Below are 27,577 nucleotides of genomic sequence, written 5' to 3'. Positions count from 1 at the left end.
ATATTATATTCAATTTATTCATCAGAGTTTCTAACTCAGATTATAACAGTAATGACTGTTTAAAAGCTTTTTAAAAAGGAGAGTTCCCCTAAGGCATTATGACTCATTATTTAGTGATGTTAAACAGTCAGGTTATTAGATTAATATGAATTTTTCTCATCACAATTGTGCAAGAAATTATGTTAATTTTCCAAGTTGTTTTAAATTTAAAAGACTTTATAACTCTGGATACAATCTTCTAGGGTGTTATAAATAAGCAGATTGTCACTGTCCCTTCTTTCTACTATGCAAATGCCACATTTAAAGCTAGAATTTAAAATAGGTTACTACTCTACTCCAAATTCTATTTGTAAGGATAAAATTATTACTTAATAATTTAATAATTATTTAATGTAAATGAAACCATCTTTAAATACTTATACCAATATTGTTATTGAATTCTTTTTTTTTTAATCAAGATCTGTATAAATACAAAATTGGAATAAACATACGTGTACTTTGGGAAATATATTCATTGGACCCTGGGACCTCAATCCCTTTGGCGCTGATGGATGATGTTTTAATGCCTGCTGGCACTTTTTCCTTTTAGGAACACAACTGGAACCCATTATTAAAGTAGAAACATAGTAAACAGAGAAGGATGGGCCATTAATGCCTATAACTACCCAAACAAAGTTCTCCTGTAAATGGCTCTCTGCATTTATAGTAATGTTGGTCAGCTTGAGGATTAATCCATAAGCACTACATGTTCAATCAATTACATAATTCCAAAGTATTAGTCCAGGATGCCCTTGGTACTGTGGATGGCCAGCCATGCTGTATTGACAGCTGTGGGAGTTAGACCCTACAACTTTTCGTCTGAGAAGTTCAATGCAAATCAATGAAGAGATGCAAACCTTCTGCTTTCTTCAGTGAAAGATCGTGTTGAACAATAGGTTTCGTGTATATTGGATGATTCCTGAGAATTCATTCAGCCATACTGAATGTGTAGGACTTCCATTGCATGATCTAATCCTTCACAAATTCTTCACAAAGAGCAAGGTTTGTGTCATATTATTGTCAAGATAGGCCTGACTAATCATTAATTGTGAAGGAACTTAATTTGTTCTCATATATTCATTCATTAGTTTCCAGATTTTCCTTTTGTTACTCCCTCATCTCTGACACTCTTGGTTGCCAAATGATCTTTAGTTTTGTGCCCACCCAGGCTCACGCCTTAAACTCTGGAAATGATTTGATCACTAATATATATTAAGCCAATTTCCCTTTTAGTAGATTATAACATTATCACTTAAAACGCAGTGTGTTTGTTAAAGAAATCTTCAGTGTAGACTGCAGATGACTGGAAAGCACATGATCTTAAAATTCCAACTCTGATACTTTAATAGTTTATAACTCTGAGCATAATCCATAATCTTGATAATAATCCTTAATTGGGGCTCACGATGTCCAAGAAATGTTTTAAGTGCTCTGTGGATTTTAATTTATGTAATTCTCACAACAACCCTACCAGACGGTCCTGATTATCACAATAATGACAGGTCTAACACAGAGAGAGTTTAAGTAGCATTTCCAAAGTCACACAGTGAAAAAGTATGGAACTCAGCATGTAAATCAAGAAATGATAGCTCCAGAATTGGTACCATAGTGCTATTTTCCCACTCAGAAACTTTTTTTTTTAATTTATTAAATGGTGTAATAATATCCACATTTTAGCTTGTTTTTGAAGATAAACTAATGCCAAACATAGGTCTTGATCCTATGCCTAGAATATAGTAATCTGTTTTTATTAAATATTAGTTCTTTCTCTTTTCCCAATGACTAAGGTGGAAAGTTCTGAAGAAGAAAGGCTTTTTGGTAAGAGGACCAGGGTTTCATGTTGACTGAAAACTAAGAAGCATAATTCCAATGCAAACTTCTAAACTTAGCGACAGAATTATTCTCAAAGTCTTTAGATTGTAGTATTCATTGACTCTTCTATCAAGAGACCACTTTTATTAGTAGTGTCTTGGATAAGACTTCAGAGTATGACCAGCTTGATAACACCTTCATACTAAAAGGCAATAGCTGGAAGATTTCATTAAAAAAATCATTACAAATTGTTGTTATACAGCATTTTAAAATAGTTGGAAAATGCACACTATAATATGAACTTTATTAAGCACCAAGCTTTTCTTTAAAAGGGTTCTCAAAAAAAAGGGCTATTTAATATGATAGTTATTTACAATTTTTTTACTATTAAAAACAATGTTCATTTTGGTTTAACATAGTATACCCCACTTAAAAAAAAAAGGCTTTATTTTCTTGCTTAGGTATTTACGTAAGAATGGCCACGCTGAGGGAATTGAATTAGAGCAGCTGAAATAGAGTGTTCCTCTAAAAGGTAAGACGAAGAGGCAGACAAAATATATATTTTTAAAAGTTTTCTCTAAGAGATTCTTATTTTAGGTGAACAATAGAAAAAAGAAGAAAGAAACAAAGAACAAAAGGAGGGAAGGAAGAGAGGAAAGGAAAGAGGGAGGGAGGGAGGGAGGGGAGTAGAAAGAGAGAGAGACAGGAATACAGAGAGGGGAAGGAAGGAAGAAAACTGGATGACTAGAAAAATTATCTGAAGTTTGCATTAAACTTTTTCAAGATCTAGTTTATGTAAAATAAGATGCCAATTATTACCCATATTTTAATATTCATATAATTTATAATATAATGCTTACCACTATGACCGTTTTGATAACATATATATATATATATATAATGATATTATAGATAATATGATATACACTATAATTACTAAGGAGTAGGATTGGTGCTTAAAGGCCCACTAGATTGATCTCATTTTACCTTTTTGAGGGGTTTGTGACTTGCTCAAGATTTAAAAATAAACAGTGTGAGACTGGGACATAAATGAGCAGCATTTATATCAATGGTCTTTTTTAATTTAACCACAGTATGAAAAGGTATGTGTGTGTGTGTATGTGTGTGTACGCACATGTATATGTTTGGATAAAATATGTCTATTCTTTGGAGTTAGTTTAGAAATTCTACTTGAGTTTTTTCTCTTAGATATTAAATCACTAAAACTATAGCTAAAATATTAAAAGTTCTGCAGAATAAATAGTCACAACTTTAAATATTTTACATTTAGAAAAACTCATATTACCTTCCTGAGAAATATATGCATGTGCTTATTATTTATTTATGTGTGACAAGAGAAAGGGTATATTCTATATCAAAAATGAACTTACAGAACTGGCTGGCCAACTCACGAGAGTAGGTTTGTTACTCACTTATTGGATGGGATATTGAGTGGACAGGCACAGGGCTGACAGTCTTCAGAGGTTCCTTTAGTAGGATCGCCATAAAAACCAGGAAGACATTTATTGCAATATGGGCCATCTGTGTTATCCTTACAGTGCTAAGAAAGAAATGCACATCGAAGTTTATTATTTTGATCTCAAGCAACAACATGTTACCAAAAATAAGTCTACAGAGTCATTAGTCTGTTCCCTGCCAGGAAGAGTAATTTTCCACATTAAACGATCGATGGTACAGCTGAGAAATAACATTGAAAGTTAATTAAATATCTAGCTTATAAACCACACACTAGTTTCAGCATATGTATACTTGCAAAAAAATGACTGAAATTCATTATATTTTTTTCACAATGCAAATCATATTTCCTTTTTCTTTAGTTTTAAATGTTTTTCTTAAAGAAATACATGTGATTGTGAGTGTATGTGAATATGTGACTAGTCATAGAGCCCTAATAAAATATGTCCAATGGAAACTGTAGCTGATTCTAGGTAAAAATCAATTGTTCAGCTTAAAATTGCTGATTTAAGGAGAAGGTGTGACTAATCATACAAATCCTCTGGGACTATGGACTGACTTCAGAGATTAATTTGGACCTTAGTGGCCTGTGATCGTTTGGACAATGCACTAATGCATTACATCTACGAGGGGCTTGTTTGACTCATAATTAAATAATGAGAATATTGAAAACTTTTCAACATATAGCAATATATATTGAAATCACAAGGGATATAACAATTTCCCTTACACACTTTTTAAAAATTAAATCTGAGTTTGTCTGACAATTAGTATTTATTGGACCCATGTCCTTTTCAAAAATAAAAAATAAAAATAATTTATATCTTGATTTCTTCATGATAATTAAAGTACATTCATCAATTCAGGCTGTGTTCACAAAACTCATCAAGACTGGTTTAAAGGTGAACAATCCAGTTAATCAAGCAATGGAATTGTCTATAAAGCTTCCAATAGCACAATTAGATACATTTGTATGATGTTTTGGCATCATGCAGACATAACTTCTTCAGTCTCCAATGGTACAATAAAACTTATCTAGTACCTATTAAATATCATACAGTATGGATTCATTATGACTGAAATACATTTTTAATTTTATAAGCATACAAAATTGCAATTTTTTTCTCATGTTGAAAAAGAGTTCATCAGAGCTTATGGAATGCAAAAACTTTGTTATGATTAGAACCAAATAGAGAAAAGAGCTAAAATATAAATTCATTGTAAGCTGAATTTTTATTAATCTGGATGACCACTGGGATAGTCTACCTAATTTAATGAAAGTTCTGAATTATTACCTGTTTCAGTGTATTTTTAAGTATATTTTCGAAAAGCTCAATTTTAATTACATTTAGTAAGTGGATTTAATAAAAATCACACACACACACACACACACACACATACTTGTGAACATAGCTTGTTAAATTCCTTGGGAAAAGACAGATTCTTTATTTAAGTAGAAGATATTACATTAAAGTCCAATAATTTAACTTTCTGGACCTCTCACTTATGTTGTGTAAAATAAGGGAGCTAAAGCCTATGATTTCTGAAGATTTCAAGCTCTGAAATCCCATGACAGCTTCATCAACCACAAGTGAATAGGTAATTACTTAGTATCTGGTGGTACTTGAAAATAGTTTTTTTTAAGGTATTTTAAATTCTGTCTCAAATTAATTTAGTAACCTTTTTTCAAAGAGAGCATAGAGGTTAGCTTCACCATCTACAGTTGTCTAAATAACATCATAATGGGATGGAATGTGCAAAGCATGTATCAACTGGAAGAAAGATTTTCCTCTTTGATTTCGTCTTCATATTAGTTCCTTTCAGTTTTCAAGTTAACTAAAGTGGGCTATTACTAAAAATTGTACGTTTCTTGCAATGTTCTTGGCATATTGTCTTAATGACCATCAAAACTATATCTTCAAAGACAGGAGTTTTAAAAAATAAGATCATAAAACTTATTATGTCTTAACCTAGTTGAAAATGTTGTTTCTAAACCTTAACTGAAATCCTTGTACAACCCAGAGATCCTGTTTTTCTTTAACTAAAGATTTAAAAGAAAAATAACATGTACAAACTTCTTACATTTCCTAATGTCTTATTTTGTTTAATAAAAATACCAAAATTAATCTTAAAACTCAAGTGGTATTGAAATTGAAACTATAACATATTCGCAAGCAACATAATGGAAACCACAACTGAAAAAAAAGATGAAAGGTTTACTCTGATGTGCTGGTTGTTTTTATAGATGCCGTGATACAAAACTGCTTTTCAAATGTCTGTTCACATTAAACACCACAAGAAAAATAAGTATGCAATCTTCCCATGTGGTTTTGAATATTCCCTGGGTCACTTCAAATGTACTTTGGTGAGATATAGACAATGAATTATAAAATTGTACAGCTGAAATCTATGTAACTTTACTAACAATTGTCACCCCGATAAACTTTAAAATTTTTTTTTAAAAAATTACTTTTTCATATAGATCCACACTATAACAGAGGTCTGGATTTTGTTCTGATATGAAAAATACATTTTAGTTAATTTCGAATCAGATTTCAAAGCCAAGCTAACTAAAAAGAGGTTTATCTGTAATTTTAAATTATCTGTTTCATGCTGGAGGGAAACGTTAATAATAAACAGGCTAAAGTGTTCAACTGAATAACAAGAATGCCTTTGGTGTGCAACATTCAAATATTTTCGTCTTTGTGCTCAAAATGGGATATCAGCACTTAGCTACCAATACCATAAAGGAGATAAAGGAGAGTTGAAAGTGTTCAGAAAATATTTTACATGATCATCTATTTACCAGCCACAATGGGAAACCCAGGAAAGACCAGATTCTCTATCATCTAGAATTCTACCATTTCCCTAAGATTCCCTGTTATTTGAAGATGGGCTCCTATCTCCACATGAAACAGTCAATAAACTCGGTTTCATTTTAAAAAGTCTCAAATAACCATTGCTCTCACCTTTCTCCCTCGCAAAATTATGCTGAATGAAACTATTTTATTCTTATAAAAAAGGGGGGTTTCCATTCTTAGAACTATCACAAAGCCCAATGGATCAACCACATGATCTGATTTAATGTTAACGAATTCAACATAAAATATTACTATTGGCAACATCATAAGTCTGGCATTGTGATATATTTATTTTTGTCTTTTTAGGTTTAAGTAAAGCAAGTCCGTATCAATTTTGGTCTGAATATTTCCTATTCCCTGTAAGTAAAGTGTTTAAAGGTAACTCAATATTTTTTCCAAGGTGCATTTTAAAAGACTTGTGGTATAATTAAAATCAAAATTACTTAGTCTTTCTAGTCATAAAACTGCCATTTGAAAATTCCACTGATCCACAAATTAAGGCTATCATGCTTTTTACTGCAATGCAATTAAACAAAATCTTATGTAGAGAAAACAGAAAGATCATCAATAAACCTAAATGCCAAATTACATTGAAACAAAAGCCATGAATCTTCATTTTGGATTTTTCTCAGAAGCTTTTAAGTAGAAGAAAAGAAGGGGAGACTGAGCAAGAGAAAGAGAGAATGTTAAGAAATACAGAGAACAAAGTCCGCCTTAAATTCTACAGAGAGATGAAAATATGATATCCTCCTAAATTGGCACTGTTTCAAATTGTATTTCTGCAAGACTAATGAAATGAGAAGTGCTGTTTCAAGCTTCATGCATGTCAGACAATATAAAACTAACATGCCCTTGAGTTAATCAGAATGGTTTATAAAGCGTTATTCTCCAATCCAAGGCCTTAGCAAGATAGAAAGTGCTTTGCCCTTTGTGGAGCTTTTTTTCTGGTTAAAGTGTAAACTTAATTGAAGGAGTAAGCAGCTCTGGTGAATATGTATTGCATATATTTATTGCTTTTTAATCTACATATGATGCTTTGTATTTAGTTAAATGACGCAATTTTAAAATAAAAAATGCAGTGTGCTCTCATTCTCAATGTGAAAAAAACTGAATTATGTCTATCATAAAGGTTATAGTTTACTTTCATATTATGGTGATACAAATCATTTCCTGTTAGAGTACAGTCTGTTTTTGATCGATTTATGGAGGGTATTGAAACCATATATATTCATGGTAGATTGGTATCTCAGTCATTAGTTATGTATTGTTTTAATGTATCTGATCCAAATTCAATCCCTAGGCTAATATGAATAAACGCTTCCTAATACCTGTTATTCAGAGAGAGAGCACATATGAAAGAGCGTTTTCAACTTCCAACTCAGTTCAATACAAAGATCTGTCAAATCACTTCTTGACTCAAGTGTTCGAGGTCCGAAGCGTAGTAATTGAATTGCAGGGCCAGTTGAGCTGATTTCAGCCTTGTCAGTCAGTGTCCCCAAAGAAGAAAGCACTTACCAGGCATTCTCCGGTGATGTCATCACAGGACTCCGCGTGACCAAAACACTGACATGGTTCACAGATACCACCAAAAATTGTGCTGTTAACTCGTCTGTGCCTAGGCCAACAAGACTAAAAGAAAGAGAAGGCTTCAAGTTAGTCTCAGGAATTTTTTAAAAAAGGTTTGTTTTTTGTCTTTTGTGGATAAAGAAAATATATTTAGCTAGCAAACTCAGCAAATGTGCTTGTCAAAACTTTGTCAGTATTGAAACATCGCTACAGAGCTATTCCTCCTGACATGGCTTCGTACTGACCTTAGCGTTATTGGCAGGAATGAGATTAGAGGAAGCATTAGCTTGGTGTTTCTTCTGAAATGGTAAAATAAAGCAGAGATATAAAGAATTGAAATGAGAAAGTCTCAAAGTAAAAAGCACAGACAGGAATATAGAGGGAAAAGTACTGAAAAAAAGCAGCCAACATAATAGGATTCTTAAGAGAACTTTAGCACCTAATGTTATCCCAAGAAATGTTGATTCTCTGGAATGTGCTACCTTTCCCACATACAAACTGTCCTTAACACTGTCACTTCAGAAAATCTTTGCAATGATTTGGAAGAAAGATAGCACCCCACCTTTACATTTGATCACATACACCGCAGATTTCTACACACATAAAATTCATAGCTTTCATTTTGAATTTCCTTCATCCTATCATACTTTCCCAAATTTACACAAAACAGTTTATGATTTATTTACCATATATTCCCGTGATGTTTTGTTTTATCATATTATTCTACTAGAACTCTTAATTATTCATCATTCCTTTTGTGAAGTATGAAACACTTTATCACGTAAAAACAGAATTCTGATTTAAAAAGGATATTTGGGTCTTAGAGTACCTGTGTCAGTGACAGCTCTAAGACAACCATTGCCCTTAATTAGGTTGCCATTCTGTGGGGATTACTACAAACTGGATGGGATGCAAACTAAGGGGGGGAGCGGGGGGCAAACATAGCTGCCTTTTAGGAGCTTATGATCCTCCTCGAATTATAATTGTGTTTTGTGGGTATTTACCATATTTCTGGATGGGTCACTACAACATACTATATCATGAAAAGGCCTTTTTTTCCCCCCAGTTGAAAATGAAAACGAGAGAAATCACTGAAGTAATAAAGTACATAGAATTGTGTTGTGTATTGTTAGAAAGGTTCCTTCTGCCTCAGGATATAAGGCTTCTTAAATTTGAACATCAACAACAAACACATAAAAAAGGGTGTGTGAATACTTCATGTCTGAAAGGAAAGCAAAAGCAACTTTCCTCTTAATTTGGACAGTACAAAAAAGAAGGTGTAATTTTCCATCCCTTAATAATTTCTCCCCATTAAAATCTTTGCCACCCTAAATTCATTATAGAAGAGATTTTCTTCTGTAATATACATTTCTAAAAACTAGTGAAGCTGCAGATCCAGGAAGGGATAGAAATTAAGCATGTTGGTAATAGGCAGAGAACTGATTTCTTTTCTTCAGTACAAATATTAATGGAATTCTGATTAATAAACTTAATTTTTATACTCTGCAAATGTACTACTTATACCACATCCTCCTTTTCCTTACCTCTCTCAGCCACTGATTTCATCTCATTAGTCAGAGAGACAACTGAGATGGCCTTTGGAAGCCATCTTTCCACTATCTAGTCCAGAAGCACAAGCGTGTATCTCCATTTGCTATATTCCCCTTTGGAACAATGTGGGTGGGGCATGCAGGGTTCCTCCTCCTTTCAAAGGAATATGAGTCCACTTGTATTCGGTATTCCATTATCTACTGTCTTCCCAATATTATCCCTCTGTACTGCATCAGTAATAGCTTTGTTTTCTATTGGATTATTACTATCAGTTCAAAAATATGATCTAGTATCTCCATCAAAAATTAACTAACGGAAATTAAAAAATGACAAAATTATTTCCTTAATATTCCATAACTTTCTAGTAACCTGCCTGCTTTTCTTTTTTGTAAAACTACTCTAAAAAAATCTTTCTTCCCCACTTCCCCCTTCAGTCTTTGTTCCATTCTAATCTGCCACCGTCACTCAATTAACACTGCTGTTGTTCATGTCACCAAATTTCAGGTCGCCAAATCCAATGGACAACTACATTTTATCTGACCTCTCATCAGCACTGGCTTAGTTGCTTCCTTTTTCCCTCAATGCCCTCCACTTGTAATTTTAGTGACATCATAGTCCCCAAGTTTCTGCCTCTGCTGTCTCCTCTTCGACTGTACTTCTCATTGTCAGGAGCTCCTGGGAACGTAGTTCCTTTTTCTCTTTTTTGTTACACTCTCTGCTAGGCAATTTTATGCAGTCCTATACTTGATGATTCCTTCCAAACACACACACATATATATATAGACCAGAGAGATATTCGGAGTTCAAGACCTGCATATTCTAACTGTAAATTGATGTCTACACTTCACACGTTTTTCAAACCGAATAGTTCTAAAACGGACCGCGGATTCCACCCTCCTCTTCCCCTCCCCAGCTAGTCCTCTCCCATGCTTTATTTCTTTATTAACGCTTTATTTCTTTCAACTCTCCTCTGGCATGTAGCCTCTCAGTAAGTCCTACTGGTTCTACTGTGAAAATATATGTAGAATAAACATATGTCTTTCTATTAGGTTGGTGCAAAAGCCATTGCGATTTAAAACGTTAAAAATAATTGCAAAAACCGCAATAACGTTCGCACCAACTTAACATCCCCTGTCATTAGCCTAACACAAATCACTATTACCACTATGTTCAGCCAAAATAGCATATTAACCATTCTTCTTACCATTTTTGCCCTCTACAATATGTCCTTCACACTATAGTTATATATATATATTTTTTTTTTAAAATATAACTCAGATCATGGCACCACCAGCTCAAAACATTTAAATGATTTCCTTGCACTTAAAATCCCAAATTCTTATCACATTTGCAAAGCTCTTACTGGCCTGGCTCCTCCAATAGCATTTTTTGCTACTCTCCCCATGTTTACTAAGCTCCAGCCATATTTGCCTCCTTTCAGGTCCAAACTCTATCCCTTCCTCATCAGCTCCTTTTACACTGGTGACCCTAATCTCAGTTTAGATGTGACCACCTCCGAGAGCCTTTCCTGACAACCTTTTAACAAGTAGTCCCTCCCAGCACTCCTCCTACACCCATTCTCAGTACCTCTATTGGGGCATCCTGTTTATTTTCTTCATGGCATTTATCACATTTATTTACATTTGGCTTCTGGCTTACTATTTAGCCTTTCAATAAATGTAATGTCCTTGAGGGCAGGGATCATATCTGTACTGTTCATTACATTATCATCAATGTCTAAGTCCTTAATTGTCTCAAAACAGATGGCCATCAATATCTGTTAGCTAAATGAAAGTATGGGCACTTCTAAGAGGTGGTTAATATTTCCATTATATAGAAGAGGAAACTGAGATTTGAATTAAAGTGCTTTGTTTTCAGTAGCCCACTTTTACTTCCTCACCTATCCCACCTTTCAAGTGAAATAAATTATGGTGATACTAGAAAACAGAAAATATTTGAAAGATGAACTGTAGAGGAATTTATACGTCAAATAGATATGAGAAAAATGATTCTGAATAAACACTGTGGCCCCAGATGAAATAAAAGGAGCTGTTTGATCTGTTTTGGGAAATATAGAATTAAAATATTAATGGTCTTTGGAGTTCCCTGAGCTCTTAAAGGATCTGTTCATATTATTGATAACAAAGCTAGAGGGCCTGGCCTTATGAACTCAGTAAAAAAGCAAATGAAATCAAGAAAGGATAGGAATGGATAATAGCAAGTCTGGGGAGAGGAAGTTTTGATAAAGAAAAGAAGGAATTATTAGAGAGTAGAAGAAATGAGGAGGTCAGAGAGAAACTCGAATTCCAGAATTGTCTCCTGATTCAACTAAATAATTTTATTTACCAAACAGTAACTTTATTTATCAAACAATTATTGGGCAAGAAGCACAGGAAGCTTTTATTATCCCTTTTCTACTTTGTTCTGACTCTTCTACATGCGAATGCGTCTCTCTTCCTACCTATTGTTACCATTATTTAGCATCCAATTTGAGAGTTTTCATTCCAGTGTACTTTCTGTGACAGCTCTCTCCACTGGAATTTCTCACCACTTTGAAGGATTATTGCACTTATGTTCTGTACCACTTATGTTCTGTACCACTTATAGTGCTGTGGTCCAGTTTTTCGTAGGTATTTATTCTTTCTCCCTAAACAGATTGTTAGGTCTTTAAAGACAGGGGTTATGATGTAATCTTCTTGATAATCCCCTCAGCATCTAGAGCATTAATGTACCAAAGATTCTCAATCTTTCTGAAGAAAGGAGAGAAGAAACAAAAAGTATAGCCAATTAAACAATTCTAATATTCATAAAATTTTATATTTAATGGGCATTTGGAACTTTTATAAAAGATGATGAAGGGTATGAGAATTACTAATGTGGGAATAAGTATTAAAGCAAGAATAGAATCAAGGTATTTATTATTCCAATTGAAATAGGAATTTAAAGATTTAAAGAGAGCTTTCTGGTTTGAAATAAAAACTACTAGTCTCTTAATAAAAGAATATGTTTCATTAAATACGGTATGCATTTTACATGTAAGTTCAAATTTGAGTTGCTAGAGCTAATTCATCTCCACAACTATTTTTCTCTTTTCTAAGAGAATTTTGGAAAAGTAAATACTTCAATGAACTACATTTAGTTGTATTTCTAGATAGGTAAATCTGAGCACAGTTAAAGGCAATACATTTTGTCACAAATATGCCTCTAAACCCTGTGTATCCTTTTGAAGCATGCCTTATTTTCAAGTATAAGAAAATTGACAAAGAAATGCTGGAGAATCTCTATGAATGACATAATGGGGTAGTGTGCTGAAGTGGAACATCTTAGCACACTCAAATGATTCCTTAAAGGCACCATGTTTAAAGAATTTAAGCTCCTATTTATCTGCAAGTCATGCCTTCTATCTGGAAAATGGTGTTTACATTATTGACCAGGTCTCAAGTAAAATCAATTTCCAAACTACCTAAAGAAAATACATAGAAGTAAATAAAAATCATTACCTTAAAATGACACACTGTGGTATTAAGTAAGAAACATTAATATCATTGGGAATCTAGAATATTGAGACAACAATAAATATCTCAAACTGTAGGTGCTATACAAATCAAAGACCTATTGGGATTTTCCAGATCAAAGTATTTCTTCCACATATTCTGTTCTTGACATTTTAAAGATCGTGTCCTTCAAATGACTGCAGTGTGGGCTGTATTCTTAGGAATAAAGTAAAAAGTGGGTGGTACACAAGATTAAAAAATAGAGAAAAAGTAAAAACAAAAATAGTGATACCTTTCTTGTAAGTACCGAAGGGGAACTAAAGGAGATATGTTTTGAAATATTATGCCACTATCATCCACCCTATTATTTCAACTGATTAAATAGGGAACAGACACTTACAAAAACATCACATTTTCAGCTACTGTAAGGCAAAATATCTAAAAAAGAAACATAATTTCAAGAAGACATTATGTGAGTCACACTCTATTTGAAAGCCATGACTTTCTGGCAGGCATTCAGTTTCCTTCTTTAAATAATACACTATGATTTGTGCAATTGTTGACGGGGAAAAAAACAAAAAAAGAAACGACTCTTTAGAACAGTTTATTGAAAGCAATGACGAAGGAATCAGGAATGCAGTGAGGATATATTCTAGCAAACTTACTTCACAAGAAGAGCCGGTATATCCTGGTGGACACTGACAAACTTCCACAGCTGCTGCAAAGGTCCCGTCAGTAGGATAGGGGACAGCAGATTCAAGGCCAACAGAGCCCAACCTGGGGCAGAAGGGAAAAAGAGATGGTAGATAAGCAAATACGCTCTTAGGTATTATATATCTTAAGGGATAGTGTAGTAATAATAACATAAATATAAGCAAATTATCTGTGTTAAGAAAGAAGGCTAATGAATATCTATAAATTGAAGTTCTGGTCATTCTTTACACTAGGTAAAGTCTGCCCAGTAAAAAGTGCTCACAAGCACTACCACCATCAAATACTGAAAAGATATGAGAACATTCTTGCTGATTTCTTGTTTTTCGGTTGTTTTGATTTCTTGCCTTTATTTATGTCTTTCCTTCTGAGATAGAAAATTTAAAATCACATAGTCGAAAGGATTCTAAGAACATAAAACATTCATATAAGTGATAAAGTTTAACATTTAAACTAGAAAAGCAGAAGGATATAATAGGAATAAAGTAGAAAAAAAGTATGGCACAGAGGATTAAAAATGGAGAAATAGCAAAAATGAATATTCAGTCTGAGATATTAAATTGAAAACACAGAAGAAGAAAAAGAGAGAGAGAGAGAGAGACAGAGACAGAGAGAGAGAGAGAGAGAGACAGAGACAGAGAGAGAGAGAGAGAGAGAGAGAGAGAAGAGGAGGAAGGAAGAAGGAAGGAAGGCAGGGAACAAAATGAGAGTTATTTTGGTTTTTCTCAGAAATAGAGCTCCACACTGGTAGGTAAAAGTGAAACATTCAATTTTAGCTGAAATCTCACATTTAACTTTCAAATTTTCAGTTGAATTTATTAGAACTATTTTCTTAATTTGTTCTGGGACTAAATTAAATTTATTGGTCTCTGTATCTACAGTTTTCATTTTATTAGTACTTCTGTATAGTCTGGTGATTTTAGTAGAGTGATTTGGTATCACTCATTATTTTTAGGAGAAGCTGGTTTGGCTAAATTGAAAAATGCTATTATATAATTGGTATACAGCATATGTATGTTATAGTTGTGTGTGCATTTATTTCCTTCCAAAAATTTTGCAAACAATATACATTCACAATTTACATAAATGTTATTGGTGTCTTATTAACTTTTTCCCATTTTTTTAACAGAAGAAATGTTTAGAACTTCATTGTTAAGAACACAAACTTGGGAGACAGATAGACCAGGATTCATATCCTATGTCTGCTATTTTACTAGTCCGATAGCCAAGGAGAAATTACTTAATCTCTCTAGGCCTCAATATTGTCATCTATGTAATGGAGACAATATAAAAGTTCATACCTCATGAGTTTTATTAAATGATTAAATAATAAATAATAAAGTTCTTGATATAAGACAGAACACATGCATGTGATTATTAAATAGTAGGCATTTTATTGACATTCTCATTGACTGTTCAAATGGGATAAAAATGACTACATGATTAGTACAAGAAATACTATTTGTGTCCCCAAATTAGTTTTTTGTCATTTTAATGAATTAAAATAAATTTCAATCTTAAGAGCACAAAATTAAATGACTGCTATTGATGCATAATGATAATTATTGTTTTTTAAAATGATCGATAGACTGCCATAACACATAATATGCCATCCTTTAACCATAAGAAAGATGTAACTGACTCTTGCTAGGGTATACATTTGTACTTGATTTCTCAAGAGTGGTGGTAGATTTTTTACTGATTGGCGAAAGAGTTTGCCAGTTTTGGAAATGCAATCAAGCCAGACGGCAAAGCTAATAGGCTCATTAAAAGTCTCTTCAAAAGATACATTTTAACAAAGCTGTAAACTTTTCAGCAACAAGTTTCTAAAATCTTCATTGTTTTCACCTTCACTTTACTGATCCTAGGCTTTTGATAGTACCTTGGATTACGTATAAATTCATACATGATCAAGATGTAGAAAAGGAAAATCAACTTTGAATCTCAGAAAATAGGCCTTTAGATGGGATCAGCAGGTGCTAAGCACTAGCTCGCCCCTCTAAATACAAATGGATTATCTTTAGCTACAGATGAACTCATCCAACACTGTTTCTTAGATGCTTTCTTCTGGGGGGGTACAAGCTTAGACAAACTGGCAGAAGGTCCTAAACTGGTAAGCATTAAAAATCACTGTTTCACAAGGTTCTGGTTTATACAGAGATTTTTAGAAAATCACTAAAATGGTCATTGCTTTTTTTCACCAAATAACCTTACACATGAAGTGTCACTGGGAATTCTTTCTTTGCTTCTAATTGAGGTGAAAATCACATTACAATAAAGTCATCACTTTAAAGTGTCATTTAGTACATTCACAATGTTGTGCAACCACCATCTCTATCTAGTTCCAAACATTTTCTTTAGCCCCAAAGCAAACCCTTTACCTATTAAACAGTCACTCCCTATTCCACTCTCATGCCAACACCTGGTAAGCACAAATCTGCTTTTTAGCTCCACGGATTTACCTCTTCTGGATACTTCACACAAATAGAATCATACATTACCTTTTATGTTTGGCTTCTCTCTGCTAGTATAATGTTTTCAAGGTTCATCCATGTTGTAGCATGTATCAGCATTTCATTTCTTTTTATAGCTGAGTAATACTCTATGAATATGTCACATTTTGATTATTTATTCATCTGTTCATGGAAGTTTGCTTCCATTTTTGGCTATTGAAAATAGTACTTCTATAAACATTTGTGTAGAAGTATTTTTTGAGTACTTGTGTTTCATTCTTTGGGGTATATACATAGCAGTGAAATTTTTGTATCTGGCAATTTTTCTCACCACAACATAAGGTTTGGAAGAGTTACTAAACTAAGGATAGTTCTTGCTTATGTTGACATGAGCTTACGAGCTACTCTTTGAGAACACAGACCCTGCTATGTCATCTGTATACCTAGCCTGATCATCTCCATACATGCTCAATACACTTCTGTCGATGGATGGATAGATATAAGACTAAATGCATACATATTTATATACCTAAATGAATAAAGAGTGGATAGATGAATATTACAAACAACTAGTAACATACTACATGACAAATGATATACTAAAGGTTAGTATCTATATTTCAGATGAATAAAATCAGATAAGTACAAGACAAATTACTTGTTGGATCTAAAAAGAAAATAAATTGACAGATGTTAGAGTTAGGACTAAAGGCCAAAGGTCAGAACTCATCTGAAGGTATTGTGACACTTAACTGCCTGCAATTAGTAGACTGCCATATGACGAACTTATATTTCTGATCACTATAATTTCAAAATTATATGATTTCGTGATTACTATACTAGTTGATTATCATAGGAAAGGCTATCACAATTCACTCAACAGAAGACTAATTAATTGTATACAGATATAGTCCCAGGATTTTCAATATAAAATTGATAAGCAAAATGTAAAGAAAGTATTGGAAAGTTACAAAATAGAAAATGAATAATTGAGTACTACTTTAAGGAACAATTTAAAATATAACAAAACAAAAATATTTTCAATGAACTGCCAAATTTCATTTGTCTTTTGAATAACAGATGTTCCTCTCCTTCATCTATGTAACCATTTGGAGCTATGAGAAATTTTAACATACAAACAACTTTTCCGGTAATATTCCACATTAGTATTCACTGAGCAGTGCCAATGTTCATTAGGTTCTGCTATTTGTTAAATGGGATTTTAATGTGTTTAACAGTTTTAAGTGTTACTTGTGAAGAAGACTCTAGTTTTTTTTGTGTTTTTTTTTTTCCTTCAATATGGTCATTTTCTTTTCTTGATACTAGGCTGCATTCATTTAAATACATAATGCTGTCAATAATAAAGTAGTAAAGTTTGGAGATGCATGAACTATCAAAGATTTATCAACTAAGTCAAATGTTGAGCCAGCTATTTCTTCTTCTTTTGACTCGGATATACAGATAAGATGATGGATGAAGAGAAAACACATAATTATATAAGCTAGAATCGAAATGTTGCAATGTCATAAACATTGTTTTGGTACCACCTTCAAAATTGTTTCAATTTTTTTGTCTTATTATATTTTCCACCAGAGTTTGATATGTTATGTTTCACTAAAAAAATGAATAAAATTTAAAAATTCTTTGAAAGAAGACTTTTATCTTGAAATTTTTCTAAATAATTATTTTTTTTCCATCCACCTTTTATATATATATATATATATATATATATATATAGAAAACATCCATTTAATTCTACTTAAATGAATATTACTTTGGGTTAGTCACCATAAAGATTTTATTGCTCTTATGGTTCTTTGATCTATTTCATTTTGGTTAAAATATAAGATGATGTCTCAGAACTTTTTATAATCTTTGTCTTGTGGAAGTCCCATAAAGTATTCAATTTGGGGATCCAGATAATTTTTACTTTATTCATAAAAATTCAACAAAATGATTTGACGGCCCAGTCAATATCTGAGTGGGCCAACTGGGAAAGAACTAGACATTTTCAATCCCACATCAAATAAAAGAAATAACAGACAGAATCTGTTATTGTTACAGCCATTCATAAACAATATATTAAATGCTAATATGAGAATTCAGATCTTCCTAACTCAGCCACACCACTGTACCCTGTTCACACTTCTATTGCCCTATTATACCATGGTAAATTTACACTTGCTCTTTATGCTGCAGTATGTTGTCTTTAAATTCAATGATAATTTATCCATATTCGTATCCTTGTTGCTTAGGCTAGAACTATTACATCATAATAATTATTATGTATGGAATGTCTATTATCTCTGTGCATTATAATGGATGGCATGACAGACATCTCATTTAAGTATCAATGAACCCGATGTCATAATCATGTTTTTGTCCACATTTACGAATGATGGACCTGGGGCTCAGAGAAGTAAAGTGCCTTGTCCACATAATACAGTTAGCAAATGATACAGCACAAATTCAAACTGAAGTGTGACTCCAAAACTAACGATCATCTTTTACCCTGCAGTGCCTCTCCACATATGCTAGGTAGCATATCAGGTGTTTTAGATACATCATTTTTCTTACTTAGCCTTCAATCTTGAAAGTTAAATATTGTTTCTGCCATTTTACAGAAGAGGGAACTGAGACTTAGAAAGGTACACAGGGAAGGTGCTCAGTAAATGTTGTCAGACTGAATTAATCCAATATTTAAAGAGTAGATTTGAGAAGCAATCAAGGATTATGGGGAGGAAACACATGTGGGTGTAAATACTGGCTGAACCTCTTACCAATAGCCTGATATGTAGGAAGTTGCATAAACGTTTTTTAAGTCCTAGAGTCCTTACCAGTATAATGTCTTCAAATTATACAGGTAATCACCAGTATCATTAATTTCAAAAGGAAAAAGTATACTATCAACACAATTTCTATAATCATCAGGAAGACTCCTTTTTTAGTAAGGTTTTTTTTCTGAATTATGTATTATATAAATTCTGTGTAATGTTTTCTATACCAAAAAAAACCCCAAAAAACCCCACTCAAATTTACTCTAGAAGTCATGTGAAAAGAAATTCAAAAGATTCTGTATTTATTTTCAAGCAATAAAGACACATGGGAGCATCATGATAGAGTCATGACAGGCTCAGTTATGCTGTAGTAACAAACAACTCCAAATTCTCAGTGGCTTAACAGAAAACAAAAGTTTACTCATGTAAAATCCTCTACAGGTCTGGATGACTGTTCAGGGTAGCTGACCTTCATGTGCTATTAATATTTCAGACTGTTTTGATCTTCTGGTAGCTGAACAAGCATCAGACAGTCTTTTTCTGTCAATTCAATGCTTTTCAGGGGTGTGTGTGTGTGTGTGTGTGTGTGTGTGTGTGTGTGTGATAAATCACTTCCGCCCACATTTCATTGGCCAAACCAAGTCATATTATCACATCTACCCTCAAAGATTAGGGAAATGAAATATTCCAAAAGGAGGAGATTGGAAATTTGATGAACTATACTAAAGTCTACTATAAAGTTAAATAGAAATGTATTTTCTTGGAAAGTTCTATATCAAATAGGTGTTTAAGAAAAGCGGAATGGACGCCTTGATGTGTTAAATATTAAGGATGCCACTAAATATAAGGTTTGGAGAATTTAAAAGAGAAGGATGTACAATTAGTTGATTTCTTTTACATTCTTGAAAGAAAGATGACAATTTTTCTATTTTTATCTTTACTTTATCAATGAAGACAATGTGAAGGAAATCAATTGATTTTCTGGTATGGGCCTCTCAGTATTCTGAAAACAAATGACAGTAAAACTGTCACGATTTTAGAAATATCAGTATGTGCTTTATTCTAGAATTCTCCAAGTCTTAATGGTACTTGGAGAAAATATTATTCTTTGGAATGATGTAGGTCAAGTAGAAATGCTTCAGATTTGTGTGCTGATTTGCCATTAGCAAGGTGCTTTCGCAGCCCTCTAATTCCATTCGCATAGTGACCTTTTTGAAGTTGGCAAGCAATTGTCCTCCTCCTTATATTACAGATGAGGTGATTAAAATCCAAAGGGGTCAAAGCTATATGTGTGGCTACAACTATTAAAAAGCTGAGTTGAGAATAAAATGTCAAAATCCTGACCTGTAGCCCAGTTCTCCTTTCACTATTCAATTCCATCTATAGTAGTCCACCCTTACCCACAGTTTCACTTTCCATGGTTTCGGTTACCCATGGTCAATCACAGTCTGAAAATATTAAATGGAAAATTCCAGAAATAAACAATTCATAAATTTTAAATTGCACACTGTTCTGAGTGGTGTGGAGAAATCTCAAAACCCTTTTGCTCTGTCCTTTCTGGGAAGTGAATCATCCCTTTGTCCAGTGTGTCCACGCTGTATGGACTACCCACCTTTTAGTCACTTAGTAGCCACCTTCAGATCGACCACTGAGGTACGGCAGTGCTTGTGTTCAGGTCACCCTTATTTCACTTAATAAAGGTCCCAAGCACAAAAGTGGTGATGTTGGCCTCCAGCTGTGACAAAGAAAAGCCATAACGTGCTTCCTTTAAATGAAAAGGTGAAAGTTCTCGATAGCAATGTGTTGTACCAGAAAGTACTGAGCCCTATGAAGACTTCAGGAAAGCATCTCAGGAAACAAATGACATCAAATCATTTACTGTTAAGTAAGGGATGGTTACATAAATGGATGGAATAGATTTGGACTGAAAGATCTAAAAATTACTGGAGAGACAGGGAGACCACATTCACATAACATTTAATACAGTATATTATTACAATTGTTCTATTTTATTATTAGTAATTCTTATTAATCTCTTACTATGTCTAATTTATAAATTAAACTTTATCATAGGTATGTATGTATTGGAAAAATATAGTATAACTATAGATAGCACTAAACATAGTTTGGTACTATCTGTGGTTTCAGGCATCTACTGAGGGTCTTGGAACACATCCACTGTAGAAAAGGGGGACTACTATAAATACATAACTTGAGGAACCTAAGTCCATTTGCTGATAGGACTACCATGGGAGTAAATCTTTCTTCAATAATTCTAAACACGAATTTTTGTTGAGATAGCTTCAATGAACTTGTGCTTGCACACAAATTGTATACCAAGTCAGAAACTTACTGTGCAAGACAAGTTGAAATCAATTCAAGTAATGTTTTACAAATATGACTCAATCCACTAATAGATCAGAGATAAATAAAATATAACAAGCTTACTAACTCAGAATTCATGCTGACTTTCAGCTCACCTGAAGTGGGCAGGAGTTTCACATTTGACACTGGCTTTTACTTCTTGAACCAGAAAGCAGCCACCTACTTGGATTAGCTCCTATGTCAGATCACATAGCCATGCTCTGCAAACATGTTGCTCTGAGTATGGGAAAACTTCAAAAGGCTTCCAAAGAAACTGATGATTTTAAGAAGGGTAGACACTGAAATTATCTGACATAAATCAAGGGTAAATGCCTTTGAATTAACTAGTCTGCGAAGGAACGCTGACAAAAATAAATAAGCCCCCTAGCTACTTTTTGTCAATTTGGTTGTCATTCATTTTGAAAACCAGAGGACTCATCTCTTGATACTGTTTAAACATCATGACATTCTCTATTTTCTAAATGGGGAAAAGCATAATTAATTCCTAAATGTTGCTTCTCCTCTTGATGGCATTTTAGCCCAGTTTCTAGCAGAATTGCTTATGAAAAAGAGGTACATTGTTTGGCAGTGGTTCTGTTTATGAATCTGCAGTTCCCTCCTTTGGGAGATGGTAATGATGATTACACTTAGTTGAAATACTACAAGTGAAAAACAAATGAGGTAGCACAAGCAAATGATGGGGCTGGGGAAGCATCAGCAATAAGAAAAAAACAAACCTGTCGTAGACAAATCAATACTGGAGACACTGCTTTGATTATGGGCATGTCAAGTTGTCAGTTTATGGTCAACTTTAATCATCTAACTTAATCTAATTTAAAAGGTAGTTTCCATGATAGCTTGTGTTATTTATTATTAGAGTAGAAAAAGAGAAAGGAAAATGACTCATTCAGACACAGGCAAAGTTTATGTTTTGGCAGACAAGTGTCATTTTTTTTTTTTTTTTTTGTATATATGGAAAACATAGCAGCCTACAGTAAGTCAGATATGGGCATGTTTGGTTCAAGTCAGGGAGTTCTCTCTTTAAAGAAAAAAAAAGTGGGGAATAAAAAGGAACTGACCTTTGGAAGTGTTCTAGGTAATGAGCACTTTACATAATTATCACACATCATTTTCACAATACCCTACAAGGTAGGCTCTATTATCTCTATTTTACACTTGAAGAAATCATGTTTCCACAAGGACCAATCGCTTGACAAAGGTCACACATATAATAAGCAATAGAGCTTATTAAATGCCTAGGCATGTTGGCCCCAAAGCTCATCCTCTTTCTTTTGTACCATTCAGCCATTATCGTCTTACAGTGTTTTATAAAAAGACTTGTGACTATTTAAATGAAGGTATTTATATTTCTTCTTACAAACTATATACCATTAAGTCAGAAACTAGTTCATTAATTAATGGAAGAAAATATTTTACAAACCAGTAACTGAATATGGGTACCCTGGAATTATATCTCTTTAGTTTCCCTCTATCTGAGTCATCATGAAGGAGACTTTATTTTCTTTTACAGCATTTCTCAGTTTAGGGATCCCTTTTATCATGTGTTCTGGCAGAATTATCAAGGAATCATCAATACTAATAAAGGGCCAAGATAAATTCCGTCTAGGTATTTAAAATTTTAAAGCTTGAATAGCAACGCTTTTCAGAAAACCAGTGTTCCTTTATTATCTACTACGTGAAGACCACAACCCACCACCCCCATCTACAAAGTCGCTCTTCTAACACAGGCAAGTTTGTTTGCCCCCAGGTAAATGTGTGAACACGGGGAGATGCAGTTCTTGAGTTTACCTGAAGATGGCATCCATCCCAAGGCTGTATGTGATCTGTATGAGGACTCTCTTTAAATCCACAAGCACTGTCATAAACTCTTTTCTACTGACTGGGAAATTTGTGCCATGTACGGTAAATGAGTCCTCTTTAAGAGATAATACATTAATGTGTTCTTCAGATGGTTGCAGATACACCTCGTCTTGGGCAGTGCTGATTCTCAAGCCATTTCCCTAAGGGAAAGAGAAAGTATAAAAGGATGAAACCATGAAAAGAGGGTATAAAAGGAGAAAAAGTGTCCATATTTGAACTCTCCACTTTGTGGATTAGCCTCAGTAGGTTTTTAATTTCAGGTTGGCTTTCACTGTCATTTAGCATATTTCTGGTACATATGAAAGGCAGAAAAGGCAATTTAAATAATAGCCTTAAGTAGATGCATTACAAAGTATAAGTTTCTTTGTTATGTATGTCCTTGCTTTCCCCATTAACTAAAATAATAGATATCTAGAAATTCAAACATGTATGTGATTACAAATACCTTGATTTTACACAGTGCACAAAACTTGTATATTTCAAATATGTTATTTTAGAGTGCACATGGATTATATAGGGAAATAAGGAAGAAAACATAGAATAGTGTAAGTTATTGTTTTAAAGGACTTTTCTATATTAAGGACAAAAAACAAGATAAACCCATACAGTCTAATATTTACAATGGCATCATAACAGGAAGTATATTGACTGACCCCTGACATTTAGGGACATCCTTCTTAACTTAGTTCATTCATATTAATGATATATAACGTCTCACCATTTTACATTTAGAGAACACCGTTTATAGCAAAGGAATTCCCAGATATACTTCTAGTTTCATACACACACACACATATATACATATATACATTCATATGTAATTATACTGGCGAGTGCCAAAAAAATGTATTCATGTGAATACACATGACTTGTATTCATCTTTTGTTATTGGTATATATTATTACAATTTTAATACAGTTTTTTTTCCTTTCTTAAAATGTGCATACATTTTTTTGGCACCCTCTGTATATATCATCCGGACCACTTCATCTAATACTGGAAATATTCATTTTGGGGGAAGAATTTTGTCATTGATTCACACGCAAGAAAGGTTCAAGACAAGGAACAACAAAGCCCAGTGTTACGAACTTCAACCCATTTAGAATCATCAATATGTATGCAAGTGTGTGTCTTGGACCACGTGTGAGTGTTGGTTGGCGGGTTATGAGAAAGGAGGGAAAGGACCTCCTAGATACTTTAGGCTTCCAGCACTTGAGAATTGCCTCTGGCCTGGCCCTCCAAATCCTGAAAGTGGTTTCTCTTATATTTTTCTTACCTAAATTAGGACTTTTGAAGTCAAGATTTAAACATACCTAAATAGACAAGTTTCCTTTTTCTTTTACTTCTGCCTCATGTAAACAAAGAAGTAGCCAATACATTCTACTGGGAAGCAGGGGGAGACAGAAAAAATACAACGATGTAACTCAGCATGTGCTTAAATACTTTTATCATAATTATTTCCTTGGGAACATGGCCATGGTGTTCTTAATTTAAATTCTAAGGCTGGTCTTAAGGTCTCCTTTATCACTGGAACTCAACGAATATACTCAGTGTTCTGGATATGTCTCAGAGTGAAACATAAGACTGGCACAGAAAAAAAATCCCCAAGATGTGATATTTTTCTATAGTACTATGTAAATTAATGTCAAACCAACCAGGTAAGGCATAACCACGAATAACATAGGAGTGTCAACGAGTGGAACATAAATGACCCTCTCTGGACTCTACCTCTAAAATAATCATAAGCTGGAGTACACGTTCTGTATCTTCTTCTTCTGCTTCTTCGAGGTCATATGATACGGTAAATGTCAATTGTCCTCCAGCTGCTGTGAGCTACAAGAGAGAAGATGTGTAATCATTACAGGAGATGGACTATTAAATTACAGTTTCCTTATTATTTTAAAATCATCGTATTGTTCTAGAGGGTAGGATTTGGAAGAAGCAGAAATCACAATTTGCAGAGTGAGAATGATAGACATTCTTTTAGGAGTAACCTTTACACGAACCTTAGCCATCAATGGCAAGCCTGACACAAATATAAATTCAGGTATTTTCTCCAGTATTTCAAGCTTGCTGAAATAGGTTAAATTCCATGAAACCAAACACAGCTCTTTCTGTCATTTTCCTAGTCTATAGCTTGAGCTTTACAATTTCCAAACAGAGAAGGATTTTTGTCAAAAATTGGGAGATTTCTAGCCATCCCCGAGGGTCACTCACTCTTTGTGGGTGCAAATGCTTTCAACAAAGACAGCACTCCATGTGACAGGCACTTTACATAGACTATAAGCTAAGCTGGGAATTGGTCAAAGAAAAATAAAGGAGTGGCATCAAATTTTATATTATAAGAAAACTCAATCAAAACTCCCCCCAAAAATTCACTTTCCCCTGTGCAATCAAATATGCTTAATTTAAATGAATGTTATTATCCCTTTTTATCAAACAAACTTCTTTCCTTCCAACATTCATGCTAAGCCCCATACAATGTATGTGTGAGGTTTACATCTTCTGACATTGACAGTAACCTTGTAGAAAGGAAAAAAAGAAAAAAATAGGAAAGCAAGATCATTTATAAAACAGAAATCAACATTGGAGCTTGAGTGACAGATTCAATACAAATGCTGCACTCCTTTTTTAAAAAATTCCACTCCAGCATTGTAAATAAAGATATTCATAAAACAAAGCTGATGATTTGTATTCTGCTGTTTCCTCCATGCTGACAAGCAGACACTCAGCTTTGCAGCCCTTGACTCTCTGTGGCCTCTCAGGGCAGACCCTGATCACCAAGCAATTCCTGGTGATGCACTGGATGGAGGAGGAGGGACCCAATTCCTTTCAAAGTTCTTCCATAGGGAATCACACATAGCTCACTATGGCTGATTAAACAGGGTTTTTAAATTGCAGCTCTGCAATGTCTTCTAAGAGCTCATTACATGGAGCTGTATAAGGAACAAAAACTCAGAAAAAAACTTTTATTCCCCTGCTCCACTGAGAAATAGCCTTACTCTAATGTCCTTTCATATAGAAAATAATAAATATCTGCTTGGACTCAAGCACTTGGCATTATTGTGAGTAATGAGGGGTGAATCTGTGTGAAAAGTTTTGGGTTCTATTAAGATAAGCATCCAAAATATCACATAGTGTGCTTGTTCAGAATGAGCCAGACATTTTCTCAATGAGAGGAGCGTAGAAAGGCAGTATAAAAAGGATACTTTATATATTTCAAAGAGGACTGAACTATTTAGAATTTTATAAATTAATAAATATATTTAGCAGGAGGTAGGATTGAGTTTGAGAAGGACATTGTGACATAGATATATAATGTTGCAAAACTTTTGGGCTTCCAAGTATCTTTTGATTATTTAAAATTTGGACCACATGTTTTTATTTTTCTGAAATATGTTTCCCCCCAAAAAAAGAAAAAAAGATCAACTTAATTCTCAAAATTAATTTAAGAAATTGCCAACATATATCCAACATAAGAAACTTAGAATTAAAGGTAATTAAAGGTAATTCTTATTTTGCCAATAAAAGAGCCAAAATGTGTACAATTTCAGTATCCAAGCTTCTAAGACTTTAGTTGAAATAGAAGAATGTTTGACTTGTTACAATATTTGATTTGTTAATGTTATTTCCATATCTACTTATCAAATTATAAAATCATATGGCATATAAAATAATATAGGAAAGGCATGAGGGTAGGAATGTGGAAAAAAAGAAACATAAGTACAGAAAAAAGAGAGAGGCCCTATGTAGACCAATAACAATATAAAACAGGAACTAAGGAGTAGGACTAATTCAACCCATTGTCCCGAGGACTTATAATAGTAACAAAAACTAAAAATTGCTCTTTTAATTACATTCTGTAAAGCATTTTTTCCCCCAACTCTTTCATGCATCTTTAATACCCATGTTTTGGCATTATTAGAATCAGTTTATGAATCAGCTAACAATTTTCATAAGCGAATTAATTTAACTTCCACCTGTTATGTGAAAAACACAGTTTTTGAAAGATGTGTGATACCATTACCAAAGGTTTTTCTCTCAAACCCCAAGTACCTACTTCCATTATATTAGAATCATTGTCTTTTTTATTCACCCTAGAGGTATATATTTATATCAGCTCTATATAACTACTTAGTCAGGTACTTATTTAAGTAATTAAAAAAATATATATTGCTTAAGATATCATCCTGCAATTTAGAGGTTGTACCCCTAGGAATATGAACTTACTCATTCTCTGTTAAATTCCTTTGCCTCTATTTTTTTCCTTCAACTCCATAACCTCTTCATAAGCAGTAAAACCACACATTTCTTGGTGGTGTTTCCAGCTAATGTGTTTTCCTCAAAGAATACGTACCATTGTATGAGAGTCTTTGTAATACAACAATTATAAGACAATGCCTCTTTTCTGAGGGATATTATTTGGGGAGAGGGGAACTTTGAAAATATTGAGAGTATAAATGTCCTTTCATACAATTTTGGATAAAAAATTCTGCCTCTTCTTCATCTAGCTACTGCTCCATTTTCCAAATCTTACCTTTGCTGGGCTCCCGCATGGCCTTGCTTCCCCACTCTCCTATAATCCCATTAGT

At 33.6% G+C, this 27,577-nt stretch overlaps 1 protein-coding gene across 2 annotated transcripts in view; it reads right to left on the bottom strand.

The window, feature by feature from the left end:
* Positions 1 to 27,577, bottom strand: part of LAMA2 (laminin subunit alpha 2) — a 527,500-nt gene that overhangs the window by 202,354 nt on the left and 297,569 nt on the right. For both annotated transcript variants that reach the window (XM_033102537.1, XM_033102538.1), the window contains exons 13-17: positions 24,714 to 24,818; positions 22,914 to 23,125; positions 13,465 to 13,576; positions 7,704 to 7,817; positions 3,285 to 3,412 (exon numbers count right to left, since the gene is read on the bottom strand). In XM_033102537.1, coding sequence (XP_032958428.1) covers positions 3,285 to 3,412; positions 7,704 to 7,817; positions 13,465 to 13,576; positions 22,914 to 23,125; positions 24,714 to 24,818 — 671 coding nt within the window. The remainder of the gene's footprint in view (positions 1 to 3,284; positions 3,413 to 7,703; positions 7,818 to 13,464; positions 13,577 to 22,913; positions 23,126 to 24,713; positions 24,819 to 27,577) is intronic.

This window comes from Rhinolophus ferrumequinum, chromosome 3 (genome assembly GCF_004115265.2).
Source record: "Rhinolophus ferrumequinum isolate MPI-CBG mRhiFer1 chromosome 3, mRhiFer1_v1.p, whole genome shotgun sequence".
Taxonomy (NCBI): domain Eukaryota; kingdom Metazoa; phylum Chordata; class Mammalia; order Chiroptera; family Rhinolophidae; genus Rhinolophus; species Rhinolophus ferrumequinum.
The sequence above is the reverse complement of the archived record's forward strand: the minus strand, read 5'-3'. Positions and strand labels throughout refer to the sequence as shown.